Source organism: Helicoverpa zea, chromosome 29 (genome assembly GCF_022581195.2).
Source record: "Helicoverpa zea isolate HzStark_Cry1AcR chromosome 29, ilHelZeax1.1, whole genome shotgun sequence".
NCBI classification, from domain to species: Eukaryota; Metazoa; Arthropoda; class Insecta; order Lepidoptera; family Noctuidae; genus Helicoverpa; species Helicoverpa zea.
The window spans coordinates 3568213-3583518 of NC_061480.1; the positions used below are offsets into that span (position 1 = coordinate 3568213).

Below are 15306 nucleotides of genomic sequence, written 5' to 3' on the forward strand. Positions count from 1 at the left end.
TGGCACACTGGTACTCAGCTGCATACGGTTAGACTGGAAGCCGACACCAACATAGTTGGGAAAAAGGCTCGGCAGATGAGTTTGCCGGGGGTTGCCTTCCAATGTAGAGTGAACTTTCCGGGTAACTCTTCCGTGGTGAGACTGGTTGCGGAATAAGTTTTGAATACTTGTAAAGACTCAAAGTAGGACAAATGACAGTTTGAACGATTTTCTGAGGAGTGAAGGTCGCCCATTCAGACGCCACCGTGATTTTAATAGCCGTTTGCCATGCCAAATTATAGGACTACCCGCTTACCAATGGATCTGAAATTTTGATATAGGTAAATTGATATCTTTATCTAGATTCTGCCAGAACGAAAACACGATACTGATAATTTTACTCGATCATAATTAATTCCGAAAACACGTCTAAAAAAGTACTATTTTTGAAATTACAAGGAAGTTACACTATCTTTATGTTTCAAAATTACTCTAATATATTCTTAACATCAATATTAACGTTCTGTCAAAGTCATTTTTCCATAACTATTACCAAACATTTTTAATTAAAGTTTTAAGATATTGGATTTTTTGAGCGGCAGCGATCATGATAGACGCTACGCAATTCTGAACCTTATGTCCGTGCTCTAGCGATTGATACACAATGTGTACGGAGACGAGCCAGTCCGGCGATAGCCCTCGTCGAGGTCGGACCTGCGCATGTTGTCGCTCCGGCCGTAGGTATAATAATTTGTGACGATAACTCAGATTTGCGCGCGGCCCTATGTGTGCGTCGGCTTGTAAATATACAACTTTCGCTCGTGTGACAGTGACGTCGTCCGAGCATGAACGTGTTCTTATCGCTTTTTGTTATGGGTACAGTCGTTTACAAAAATGTCTAGTTGTTCACGAAGAAAATGTTTAAGGAGTCAGGTAGCGATTCAAAAAATGAAACAACATCCAAAGCTTTTTATTATTACATCTTACAGTTTTTCATTATTTTCTCATAAGTTTTTTCAAATTGACATTGACAGTATCTAAGAAATAAATGAGGTGAAATATCTAAGATGAATTAAATACTCCTTACATATTTTCTAGCTCGGGGTACGAGGACAATAAATAAAAGTGTGGACTTGATTTTTCAAGTAGCGATTCAGAATCATTATAAATAAATAAATATTTTTATTGGGTATTAAACAAATCAAAAACTAACTTAATAATTTCAATAGATATTTACACAGATAAATAAACATTAAATTACGTAATAACTGTTTTTCCTTAAACAGCCGTAACCCCTAAATAACTGTATTTGTACCCGACTGTACCTCTTGTCACGCACACAAAGTCACTGTATATGTACAAGGGTTACCCACACATAACCGCGCGCAAGACTGAGTTGAACTTACTATAAGCACTCTGAGAACAAAAAATCTATGGAGACCGTGTTATACTATAAATTCTTTTTTTTTACATTATATTATTATTTATATTTCAGTTTTAATAAATATGTTTAAAAATGAATTACTTAGCTTCATTACTTCTTTGATACCTTACAGCTTCACTACATACATTTATAGCATACATAACACACAAGATCTGCGACGCTTTTATTCCTTAACCACTTAATTTTTACTAGCTGTTTAACGCGATTTTAGCCGCATTCCCGGGGAACTTCTTCCTGTGCCCGGATAAAATATGGCTTACATTCACTGGGGATAGTGTAAATCTCTAATTGTGAAAGCAAATCAAATCAGTTAAGCAGTTTCAGAGCTTATACAATCCACAGAAACAAACAATCAAATCTTCCCTTTTTATAACATTAGTATAAATTATGTAACACTGGTCAAACGCTTTCATTTGATACCCATATTGAGAGAGCTATAAAAAAACAATGCAATTCAGCATTTTCTGGCGGTGGCTATCTTGGACTTTAAATAATATTATACATGATTCTACATACTAATCAAGCCCTTTCGTTTGATATCCATACTGAAGGAATTGTAAAAAAAATATGTTATTCGCCATTTTGTGGCGGCGGCCATCTTGGGCCGATATTCACCAAATAAAGCTAGGAACACTCCCGATTAATTTCATTTCAAACAAAAAAACCTAAATACATATCGATTCATCCGTTCTGGATATACAAACACACATACACGACACACCACACATACATACACACAACCATACGCGTCCAAATTATCATATTACTCTTCATAAAAAGTTTTCATTACAAATAATTTTTGTAAGTACAACAAAAAAAAATCCGATCAAAAAATAAAAAACTTAGGTAAGTTGCGGCTCCCTATCTTCCCTGTTCGGTTCTCCTGACCCCGCGCTGACCTCGGCGTGTGCGATTGGCGCGAAATTCAAATTTTACACATTGAGTGAAGAGTATAGCTTGCGCGACGCGATAGACGCGGAAGTGTAGTGGGCGGAGCTATCTAAAATCAAAAAATCCGCGGTGCGGTCTTCACGAACTGCTCGCGACAATAGCTTACAAATTGTTAACAATTCGCGCGCATTTTTCTAACCCGACGAGGGCCTCAAAATAGGTCGGAACTTTATAGTTTGTATAGTTTCTTATCTTTGGGGTTTGATGCAAATAACTTTTCCCTTCTTACTTTCTGAAGTTTAGAATACTACCAACTTATATACCCTTTTAAAAAAAAACTATTTCATAATAGGTCCATTCATTCTCTCCTTTCAGCTATGATGCCTCAGATATACGCAGTGCAGACGCGTTAATCTTATAAAACCTTATAAGGGTATTCAAGGATTATTGCAAAATATGTAAGTGCGTGTATATCTAACCGACTCAGGACTAGTTCAGTAATTAAGTTAATCATTTAGCTTTTAGTGATGTGTCTCAGTCGATATATTCGCTATCGATATTTTTGTGTTTTTTTAATATTTTTGAGAGACTAATGTATTTCCTTTACAATCGATTCCCGGGACTTTGTTGTTTTGTTTGTAGGTTTGTAAATGCATCCACAATATAGATAATAATTGATAGGTACTTGTGTTACCCGCGCGTGTAATACTCAATACTTACATTGTAATATAATTGTTACATAATACAATAAATTATCATAAAATGATTACATTGTCTATTTTGCATCGATAAGACTTAAATATAAGTAAGTTAGAACTATCCAGAAACGATATTGTCTTCTACTAATAAGTAAATAGTAAATTAACAAAATGCTATCTTCTTGATTAACGACACGTTTATGTCTAGACTTAATTGTGTCAAGTATATGAAGAAAAATAGCCAGAATAACATATAGGTACACACTAATATTCAAAATGCCATAGGTAGTTCGTTTGTGCAAAATTTAAGTAAAACTTTGAATCATTTTTCATTCATTTCCACATGAAATTGTGACCGCTAAATCTAAATTCACTTGTAATTCTAAATGTATGTACGAAAACCTTGGAATGTTATTTGCAAAAAAAAAACAGGTTTTCTCAAATAATAATTAACGGCTGTATTTTCATTTTCACTTTAATTTATACGAATTTTCAGATAACTATCCATATTTTTTAAGAATTTATAAGATGCCATTTATAATAAATGACAAAGACGATTATTTTTCTTTATAACTGCCACGGAAATTCTTTTCCTAACAGGAATTCGCAAAATTCATATCTATGTTCATTGATATTGTTCAACAACCTTGATGAAATGGCGACACGTGTGTCTGACTGTATGTATGTACAATTGTTATGTATTGTAGGAATAGCTGAATATTTAATGTACCTACTGATATAGACAGGCATGTTATTGTCACATATGTACACACATATATTATACATATATTAAATATCTTTAACATTATTATAGCGGAACGCTTATCAACAGCTAAAAGTTATTTATTTATCTACATACATTAACCATTACAGTCAAAGTCAAATCATTTATTTCATTTAGGCCTTCACAGGCACTTATGAACGGATACCCCAATGCGATAAATGCGTCTTTAATTACCCATAAATTATATCAGTATACTTAAAACTAATGTCTATTATTAATGTCTAGAGTTATCGATAAAACTCAACATGTTACATGTTAGTAGTGGATCGCTTATCGACACCTCAAAAATATCGATATATTTCCCAATACAGTGGACATCACTAGCCCTCCTAGTAGTGCACTAGTACAGACAGTCAACTGGTTGCGATCACTCGACCTTCACTAGCATGTAGCTCGTGCACTCTATTATATCCAACTCTGCATTGAACATAATATAATTATATTTATTTGTAGACACTGCTAGGACTTCTTTGAGTTTTAACCGACTGCTCTGAAATAGATATACATAGAAGACAACGGGTCTGAGTTACCGCGGCCCTGGTACATAAAGGAAACCGCTGGAGGAACATGATGGGTTTTAGTCAGTAAGAGTCTGACACTCCCGAGCGCTACATACACAGCGGGAGCCGGCATTTGATGATTTCCTATCAAAAAAGGGCCTTTCCTAATATTCTATCTATCTATTGGTTTGCTTACTACAAATATAATTTTGATATTTAATAAGCCCCACACAAGTAATGCCAAGTAAAGCACTGGTACTCAGCTGAATCCGGTTAGACTGGAAGCCGACCCCAACATAGTAGGGAAAAAGGCTCGGAGGATGACACAAGCAATGCCAAATTCCTGTCTCGAGATAGAAAAACACATCCTGTAATCCTAGATAGAATATTGGGAACAGTAACGAAACGACGGATGGATTGTGAGAAATATTACATGATCTTCCTTACAATAATAATATTATAGTTGACACAGCCTACCATATTTAGAATGTACAAAGTACAGTCGATTACAAGAAAACATTAAAATAAATGAAAGTATGTACTTTAACAATAATATGGTCTTGTTCTATTTTTTGTATGAGCTACAATTTGCTTAGAATTTTTCTCAAATAAAAATTGGTATATGGACAGGAGGATGATTATCAAAACAGCCGGTTTTTAGATAACCATTTACGTAGAAACAATGTAATTTTCATGATGACGAATATTTCAGAATTACCGTCATTTGTTAACTAACGTCATCTTTGTGCTTCTATACACAAACTATAGGAAAACCCATAATCAGTGATGACTGTCCTGATGACTACCACTTACGAAGTTACCTACAATTACCGGAACCAAAGATCATTATGTATGTACATAAGTTACCTTATACATACTAGTTACAATTACCTCAAAGATAGTACTTTGTTATTTCAATTTTTATCACGTAATGATTGCCTCTTACGCAAAATTAAATGGGCTATTTAACACTGAAATTACTTTTCAAATCTGTCTATTAGTAGCTACCGAATATTTAAGTTGTTCATTAAGTAATTCAAGCTAACAAAGTCTTCAGATTAAGAGTGAATGTACTGTACAAACTTTTAGTCTTTTTAGTTTATTTACTTGTCAAATTTTTAGTCGATTTTACACTGGACAAATACCTAATTGTTGTTACGTGTGAAACTACCATTCCTCTTATGAGCCCAAACGAACTATCGGCCGACTAAATCTTTGTAATGTACGCGCTCTTACAATTACCACATAGTCCCCAGGCCGGCGAACAAAAGATAAGTGGTATGTTGAGACTAAATGTTGCACTGAAAAAGACCTTTTGATTGATATATGTATAGTCCATTAATAGATGTGGGATATTATTCCTTAACATAATATAAACTATCAACAATACGTCTTAGTCAGGCTACTTTTTCTAAAATAGTAATTAAAATTGGTAAGTAGTATGCCAATTTAATATACTTAAATAATGCACGTGAATATTTAAGTCAGAAATTGACAAAAAGAATAAACTTCTTCCAATTGTAATATTTTTTTCTCATTTTCTTGTCGAACTGACTATTTGACTCAACACATTTGTCGGACAAGTCGATATTTGCAATAAGAATAGTATTATCTATCATTGTTGTATTTGTCCGACATGTATGTATGGGGAGACACAGTGACGTCATATCGACATGTTTCGGATGGTGGACACTCCAAACGCAGCATGATCTTTATCGGACAAGTTGACCACAATTTTCTAGTTAACTTTATTAAACAAACCTCAAAAAATGAAACAGGTATGTACGAAGAGTCATAGTGACGTCATATCGACATTTTCAGGATGGTGGACACTCCAAACGCAGCACGATCTTTATCGGACAAGTTGACCACCATTCTCTAGTTAACTTTATTAAACGAATCTCAAAAGATGAAACGTGTATATGTACGAAGAGCCATAGTGACGTCATATCGACAATTTCAGGAGTCAAGCATTAAAAAACGCAGCGGCACCAAAATTTGCGCATTCGAAAAGTTTGTCGGACTCATCGTAAGGAAGGCACTCACAAAGTCTTAAATGTATATGTATCAAAAAAAAATTTGTTCGCCGGCCTGGGGACTAACACAGATTATTAGTTCACTAGCTTCTGCCAGCGGTTTTACCCGCATCCCGTGGGAACCCTGCACGCACCCGGATAAGCATATAGCCTTCCTCGATAAATGGGCTATCTAACACTGAAAGAATTGTTCAAATCGGACCAGTAGTTCTTGAGATTAGCGCGTTCAAACAAACAAACAAACAAACTCTTCAGCTTTATAATATTAGTATAGATTTGTTTATTTGTCATGTAATGACTGCCTCGCATTACTTTTTGCCTTTCTCAATAAAATTAAATGGGCTAGTAATGGGCTAATTAAAACTGAAATCGTTTTGCAAATCGGACCTGTATAGTTTTTAAGATATATGTAGTTTTTAAGCTAAGAAACAAAATGTTCAACTATAATAGTAAGTATCTAAGTATAATAGATGATGTATTTTTTAAACATAAATCAATCGATTCTATAAAAAAAATCAATATCATAATCTGCCGAGCCTTTTTCCCAACTATGTTGGTGTCGGCTTCCAGTCTAACCGGATGCAGCTGAGTACCAGTGTGCCACAAGGAGCGACTGCCTATCTGACCTCCTCAACCCAGTTACCCGGGCAACCCTTTACCCCTTAGCTAGACTGGTAGAATGCAGCCTATAAGAAATACCAATTCAATTTCTGCTGTCACAAATCAGATTACAAACCTACTAATTGCCGAAGAATCGTTCTTCTTATACCCAATTACATTACACCACCGAATTGTTACATAAATCGGTCTAAACGCTATTCGCTAATCCTCCCTAACTTCGTCAGTGTCTCGTCGTGACATTCCGCTAAGTTCGACATAATCCGTTTAGTGGTTACGTCGGTACTGCGATGTCACTCGCCGCCGGCGTGGCTCGGGGCTCGTGGCTCGTTTCTCGTGGCTGTATGGCTTCCGACCTTGACAGTAGTCTTGTTGCTAATTATATCACCCTAGTGTGGAGGTCCGTGGAAATGTAGGGAATCCTACTGAGCCTAGTTGATATAACATTTCGAATTGGACTAAGAAACAGCCGCACAAGTCGATCGATAATAAGATTACGCTGTGAGGGAGAGTATATAAAAGCATGTCATCATGTGATAAAGGCCAGTATTTACTCATCAATTGTCATTTACTCTCGAACCACACAAAGCTAAGAAATGCTTGCCACGGGTGCTCCGCGGATGGGTCCGTATGTTGTACTGACGAGTTCCTCCGTGTTTCGGTGTTTTGTTTTCTTATTCGAAGAGATTCCTGAAACTCAATAAAATTATGTATGGAACCTTCGTAGAGAAGGCGAGACGAGGCAGGTGCAGGCTCGCGACCGAGAAACTCGATTACTGACAATGTAACAAACAAATGAATAAAACCGCATAGGTCATCCAAAACTATATATTCCTACCGTGGTTTACACACAGGCCACAACAACAAACTCAAACCCAAAACTATGTATACAAGGCTGCAAAACATACATACATTTTGGACGATTACAAAAGACAGCCCCCAAAACGCTCACCTTTCACCACTTCCTATGTTTTTGCTGGGCAGAAGTGGCGCAACTCCCCAGCAAAGAAAATCTGTTAAATAAAAAGATTTATGGGTAGCAATATTAACATACTATGTAACTCAACCCTCTTCAAGTGTCCACTAACGCCCTGATTGCCGTGATCACTGATCTCCTCAAGTGCTCACAACTCCACTTATATAATAACAAGACAATATGGCCGCCTGTCATCTCGAGCTCTTAATACAGAGCAATTTGTGCGCCTTCAGACTCACGTTACGAGTGTAAACTCATCATTTCATAAGTGTCGGGCTATTTGTGGCTGTTGAAGTGGTATAGTTCGCGCGAAATAACTTGGAATTGTAAAGGCACATTTACGCCTTGTATACTCCCTTTTCTGTTCTCTTTTGTTCTCCCTTTTAATACTTCTTTGTGAACTCGTATGTACCCTTACCTACTCTCGTATGAATTCCACTATGAACTGTCTTATGTACTCTACTCTCCTTATGAACTTACTCATGTACTCCCCTTATATACTTCCTTCCGTACTCCCCATATGAACTTCCTTACGTACTCCCCTATGTACTTCCTTATGATACTATACTAATGTAATGTCCCTCTGTGTGCAGTCGCTGGTGCGTGTCATGCGTGTGGGGCACTGCTACGGTGCTACTGCACCGACTGCTCACCGCGCCTGCGCCGCCCATCGCACGTGAGTATACTGTTACTGATAGATAGCTTCTAGAACAATGGTTTCTAACCGTAGTATCAATCACCAACTTCCAGGTGTCGGACTGCTTTGTGAAAGCTTCTAAAACCCATAAAGCGATTTCAGCCCGACCCGGGGTATCGAACCCGGGACCTCGTGCTCAGCAGCCGCGCCTGCGACAGATAGACCAACGAGGCATCTAGAATCTAGACATTATTGAGAAGATCTTCGAGGCAGGATGATAGCTAGTCCCATAGTTACTGTTACAATATTCCAAAAATAATGGGGTCCAGACCTAGTCTGCCTCAGCGACTGTTCTCCCTAACAAGATCATCTAAATATAGTCCATCATATAACAGTGCATTCGCGCAGACACTGAAGCACGCTCTGTTCCTTAATTCTCATAGCCTGATGGCATGGCCAGTGCCTGATAGTGCAGTTAGAAGATCGTTCCTGTTGAATAACCAGTATGATTTTCTCCTCAGCAAGCAAGCCAGCTACGAGGTCTCGAGCGGCCGGCAGCGAGCACCTCCACCCGGAGCCGCGCGTGCACTGCGAGGTGCTGCACGCGCCCTCACGCCATCAGCTCGACGTCGTGTTCGTGCACGGACTCTACGGTATGTAGCGAGGCGACACAACGAGCTCCTGCACCCCGAGGTGCTGCCAAGCCCGAGTCGCCAGACAACTGCAAGCCTTGTGTGCGAACATAGAGCTCTGAAGAATATCAATCTTAGTCCAGATTACCGAGTAATTCCGTAAATTATTGCCAAAAGTGAGCAACACATGGTCCTTTATGATCAATAGCTCAGCTTAAGACATAACTACTGCACACCTCCTCATTCTAACCTCTATATACCTCCGTCAGGTTCACTCGGCAACACATGGCGTCAAGGCGAGTGGCGTACGAAGTACAAGCTGGACCCGCCCACCGTCACCCTCCGCAGTCACAGCCCAGAGCCCTGCGCGTGTACCCGCCCCCTCCCCGCCCCCGGCCACGCCTACACCTCCGAGCTGAACGGCTCCGTCATCGACCAGCTCAGCGGCTGCTTCACCAAGATCCTGCCCAACGAGAACTCACTCATTACTGAGAAGTTCTATAACAACACTTTAATCAGCAATGACAACTATCAGACGCAAGCCAAGTTCGTTTCCGAACTCTTCAGGAATGACTGTGAAAACACCCGTGACGATGACCTCAAGTGTACTGACGACGAGTGTGTCAGTGAGTGCAAGTGTGTGAGTGTGAGGAAAGGTGCCAAGTGCGAGCCGGGCTGCGGTTGCGTGTGCGACGAGTGCTACTCGCACTGCTGGCCGAGGGACTGGATCAAGGAGGACTTCCCCGGGGCGAGGGTCATCTCTATTAATTATACGAGTGACCCGTACTTGTGGAGACCTTTGTGGATTAAGGGTAATAAAAGGTAAGAGTTCACAAAGATAAATATTTGCTGTTCTACATGGACATCTTCATCAGACATCTTCAACACAGTTTTTTAGGCAACACGATACCCATTGGTAAGACTGATTGTCATACGTTTTGGCTTCTAACTAACGTAACGACTGCCAAAGGTATACGTGCAAATGACGTCCATATTTCCACACGATATTATTCCATCACCATTGGTCAATGCTGTCTACCAACTGATACACAATAAATAAGTTCTGCGATGTCTTCTCCAGACTCAGTCTACAAGAGCGCGCGGCGCAGATGACGTCGCAGCTGTTGGCGCTGGGGGTGGGGCGGCGCCCCGTCGTGTGGGTGGGGCACTCCAAGGGCGGACTCTTCATCAAGCAGATCTACTGTGACGGTAAGAATCAAACCATCATAGACAAGAGTGATAACACAATCCGTTTAGATGTTCCTGACTCAAAGGATCCTAATAACTTATTATTTGTTTCAGCTTATGAAGCGCATCTGAAAATGGAGAACAGTGTTGCCAAGCAACAAGTGACTAATAATAACTTAGAAGAACAAACTAACAGACAGTATAATAAGAACATAGTTCATAATATAGATAATATTACCAGTAGATATAGTGACGATGAGGAAGCAACTAGACATAAGGCTCAAACCAACTCCACCTGCAACACACTACTCAACAACTTTATACAAGAACAGAACAACGGCTGTGCCGCTAACGGTGAGACTACACTTAGAAGTATAGACGAAATGAACGACGTGAGAAACAACAATAACTCCGGTAACAGTAGTTTTAATGAAGATGATGAAATAGATTTAGATATGAATAGTAATGTGGAACAAGGAACGTATGGCTGTACACAAAATGGTGATGTTTTAGACAATAAGCAAGCTAGAAGTAATGATAAGTCAGACTTTATAGAAGTAAGTGATACAAGTGCTCAGACAGAGAGTGCAGACGGAGATGTGACGACAGACAAACATGAGGAAATGTCTTCAAGTAACGAAGGTACGGTACCCACATGACTATATTTCCTATTCCTTCCAGTTATAATTTACTTCTAAAATCAATAAACATGTACAAATTTATTTTCCTAAATTACAATTCTAAAAAGATCCTGAGGTTCTTTCCCTATGCATACGACTGTGTGAAGTAGTAATGCATACGCTTCTTTCACATGGTACGGCGACCGTGCCAATAGATTTCATGTACATTTCCACAGCAGCCGAGCCGTACCCGTATGAAAACCGTCTGCATGTGAAAAAGCCCTGAGCCTTAGTACAGTGTGGTTCTTGAAAGCTCTTATTGCATGAGTTCACAATGTAGCTTAACTTCTACTTCTACATCACATTATCGATAATACTGACCAGTAACACTTGCTGAGTTTCTGAATCCCACACTATTTGTATTCAGTTTCTCATTCTGTATGTTACAGAAGACAGTATTTCGTCCTCGTGCCGCGCGGGTCTGTGGCGCTCGAGCGCGGGTTTCATGTTCTACTCGGTGCCGCACCGCGGCTCGCCGCTCGCCGACATCAAGACGCCCATCACCTGCCGCAGCGTCGAGCTGCAGGAGATCGCTAAGGGTGAGTACTCCTGCTGTATGCTAGTTACAGGAGACACCACGTCGGGCTGTGGCGCTCGAGCGCTGGTTTCATGTTCTACTCGGTGTTTAGGATGTCTTGACATCGCCAACGCCTTTAACACCCTTCCCTGGAGTTGCATTAGGGAGGCACTCCGGTATCACCGGGTGCCGACTTACCTTCGTCGCGTGGTCGAGGCCTATCTGTCGGATAGGTCCGTCATATACGCTGGTCGCAACGGGGAATAGAACCGGCGAGAAATGTCGTGCGGTGTTCCACAGGGATCGGTTCTGGGGCCGCTCTTGTGGCTACGACTGGGTGCTGCGCGCCGACCTCGCGGGCGTAGCAGACTATGCTGACGCCGCTCGGGAGGTCGTCGTGTCGCGAGATGTCTTTTTACCATCGTTAAAAAAAGGTCTGAGTTCGCCAAACTCGGCATACTAGGTGTGAAAGCAATAAAGATTTGCGTAATGACCTGCATTGTCGTCATCCGCAGACTGTCCCCTGGTGCTGGACCTACACTCGCGCTGGCTCCGCGCAGTGTCAGGCGCGAGCGATGCGGGCGGCGCGGCGGCGCGGCCACTCGTGCGGAGCATCGTGGAGACGTGTCGCACGCTCATGTCCGTGCTGTGGCTGAGGATCGTCAGCGAGGACTCCGCCGGTAAACGAGACATTTAAGATGACTTCACAAGTTTGCTTGATCATTCCCTCTTCTTCAATAATCAGTGGTGGATTTTCTTCATCATCTTCAACTTCTTCCTTTTATCCTATACGATTTTTTTGGTGGTTAACTTAATATTTCTACCATAGTTTTAAAATAGGTTCGCGCCCTGTACATCCTTTATCTATGATTTCTACGCCAGCAATGGTAGGTATAAGGTAGTGCATGTGAAACAACATTTAATGTAAAAAATCAATGTAATCAAATATGCTTTGAAATTAACGGTATTCTATTTAGTTTTCTTCATCATGTTCACTTTACGCGATATCATGCTTATCTTAGGAAATATTACCGTTTTCTAATACTGCTAGCATAGCCTTGATATCTTTTTTTTTTTAATCTTCATCTCATCATTTTCCTGTCTCTTTATATATCTTGCTATCAGACGTCATCAAGTATACTCTTTGCAGCCATATAGTCTTTCAAACACACTATCGTTTCTTTGTCATACTTATCCTCCACATCAATCCACGTTTGTGTTCAACACCTTCCTCACAAAAAGATACTCTTTTCTCCCTCTCATATGCTCCTCGCATATACTCATTACTTAATCTATATAACGTTCCACATTCCTGATAACATTTTGAGGTTTCTTCCTGTGAGCTAATATATATTGTGTAATGGTGTCAGACGCGGGCGTGGGCACTTTGCTGGGCGTGGGCGTGGATCACCGCGAGGTGTGCAAGCCCGCCTCGCGCCGCTGCAAGCTCTACGCCGCGCTCGCCGACACCATCCGCGCCGCGCTGCACCGCTGCCGCTGCCAGCAGTAGCTGTCACTGTTGCCAGTAGCTGCCGCTCTGCCAGCAGTAAAAGCAGACAGGAGATCGCAGGGGAAATGTGGGGATGAAGTAGCCCCTCTTATGTACAGACGTTGGAGCTAGCTTATAAAGCGTTTGGAGGCTGGACCTCATGAAAGAAAGGCTTCTTATAACTTTACTATTACTTAGGCTTGAAGAAAAATACTCTAGCAGGGCAGAGAAGTCGGGTGAAGGGCTGTGGCACCTGAGAAGGAAGGCGCCCATTAACTGCACTGCAGCTGGAGATTTGACGTAAGCAGAGCCTCTTTCATTTTACTTTCTTGAAAAAGCCAAACGGTGAAATAGGAACCATGAAAGCAGAAGAGTCAACTACCTAGTAGTTGAAAAGATAATTCTTTGTAATTATCGACTAGGACGACGCGACGTTCCAACATAGTTGGGAAAAGGATAGGCAGATAGTAATCTGCTTGGGACGTTGAAACAATTACTAAAGCAAAAGAAGTTTGTTGAACACAACAGACGAGACAACATGATCCTGAGAGAGAGGGACAGAAGATCCAGATCGACATGTATCGAATATTTTTATAAATATCGAATGTTTTTAAGCGCATTTTTGATTGAGCGTATGTGCGATGTGTGTACCTATAGGCACCTAGTAGAGATGACGCCAAAATGTCGGTACCTAAATGAATTTTATTGTTTTGTACATAAAGATTAAATTAGAAGAGTATATATTTCTTGACGGAATTTTGACGTCAACCACCACACACCACAATCCACAAAAACGGAGCGGAGGAGTTCTATTGCTTCTTTTAAATTCTTTTCGTTCCGCTTAAGTGGACTCTGGACTTTAAGCTAATGATATGAGAAATGGCTACTACAAGTAGAAGTATTTTACTGTTGAATTAAAAGATAGATTCTAAAAAAAAGACACCTAGTAAGTGTGGATACCGCTTAGTATATTTATGAATAGCGACACATACAATAGGACAGCATACCACCTACTTGTCTAGTATAAGACCATCTAGTTACGAACTGTTTGCCATAACCTACAATGTGATAAACTGTACAAGTGTACTAATAAAGATATGTGTATCAAGCTCCATGTTTTAGCGATTCCACGTTATAGATATTTTATCACACGTAAGCGGGGGAGCCATGCTTGTGTGTGCAAAAGAATATACACATGGTGTTTGTATGATTTGGCGACTCGGCCACTTCTGAGCGCTACCGACTTTACGCATACAAACACAATGTGCAGACCATGTCCCACCTCATCCCATGTTCACCGTGCCCTGAAACTTGCTCGCGGGAGAACCTTATGAGCGCATCCGGCCGTGCTCTCGGCGGCATATTGGGCTGACATAGTGTAGTCTCACTATAAGACATGTTATCGACACGAAAGAAGAACAATGTGCGTATATATATTTCACACACAAGCATGACTCATCCGCTTTCGTGAGATAAAACAAGTATGAAGTATCAATGAAAAGTTAGGATCAGTAAAGAGAACTATTTTGTGATTACCTGTTAATAACGATAAGTATAAATAGCTAGAACTATGTGAATCATCCGGCCGTCTGTGTGACATGTACCGACTGTGCAGAGTGAGGTGATGTATTGTGATTAATTCGAGTTTATTGTATCAATAAATAAATTATAATTATTAATACTGTGCCAACTACACGGTGTTTTATTGAAAGCTCTACATACCTACTAATATTGTTCGCACTCATTAATTCCTACAGTCGTCATACCAATGGATACAATAGCGTTGCCATGGCAACTAAATTGAGGGAGTCACATGTGCAGTCGCTTCATATAGGTAAGTAGGTACATAACGCAACATATTGGATATTAGTTGATGAAGAGTAATCAAGTTTACTTTTGTCATATAATTTAGCATTTTTCGGCAATTACTTGAGTAGGTAATTAATATACGCTAATCTAATATTTTATCGTAAAATTAGGCCAAATAAAATATTGAGATAACTGTCTTATCTCATAGTCTAAGGTTCCGATAAAGAGGCGTATTATCGCCAAACAGAACCACGTGAAAGTAGATAACATGCTGATATCGACGTTACCACATCCTGGGGCCCGATTCTCCTAAGTTAATAATGTCAAAATCGAATAGAAATCGAATCGCAATATGATCGCAATAGCAGTTTTAACCATATCGGGCATTCTGCTACTAATAAAAGATCAATCGTATTCGATTGACATTT

The 15306-nt window shown here is 40.1% G+C and overlaps 1 protein-coding gene across 2 annotated transcripts in view; it reads left to right on the plus strand.

Annotated features, from left to right (window-relative positions):
• The window catches only part of LOC124644086, a 38162-nt gene extending 23400 nt beyond the window's left edge, over nucleotides 1-14762 (plus strand). The window contains exons 3-10 of one of the 2 annotated variants that reach the window (XM_047183298.1): nucleotides 8520-8602; nucleotides 9085-9216; nucleotides 9465-10017; nucleotides 10277-10404; nucleotides 10498-11025; nucleotides 11453-11602; nucleotides 12096-12260; nucleotides 12951-14762. In XM_047183298.1, the coding sequence (XP_047039254.1) occupies nucleotides 8520-8602; nucleotides 9085-9216; nucleotides 9465-10017; nucleotides 10277-10404; nucleotides 10498-11025; nucleotides 11453-11602; nucleotides 12096-12260; nucleotides 12951-13090 (1879 nt within the window). In that variant the 3' untranslated portion in view covers nucleotides 13091-14762. The remainder of the gene's footprint in view (nucleotides 1-8519; nucleotides 8603-9084; nucleotides 9217-9464; nucleotides 10018-10276; nucleotides 10405-10497; nucleotides 11026-11452; nucleotides 11603-12095; nucleotides 12261-12950) is intronic. The other variant, XM_047183299.1, reaches the window with a different exon arrangement.
• Nucleotides 14763-15306: the final 544 nt, after the last annotated feature.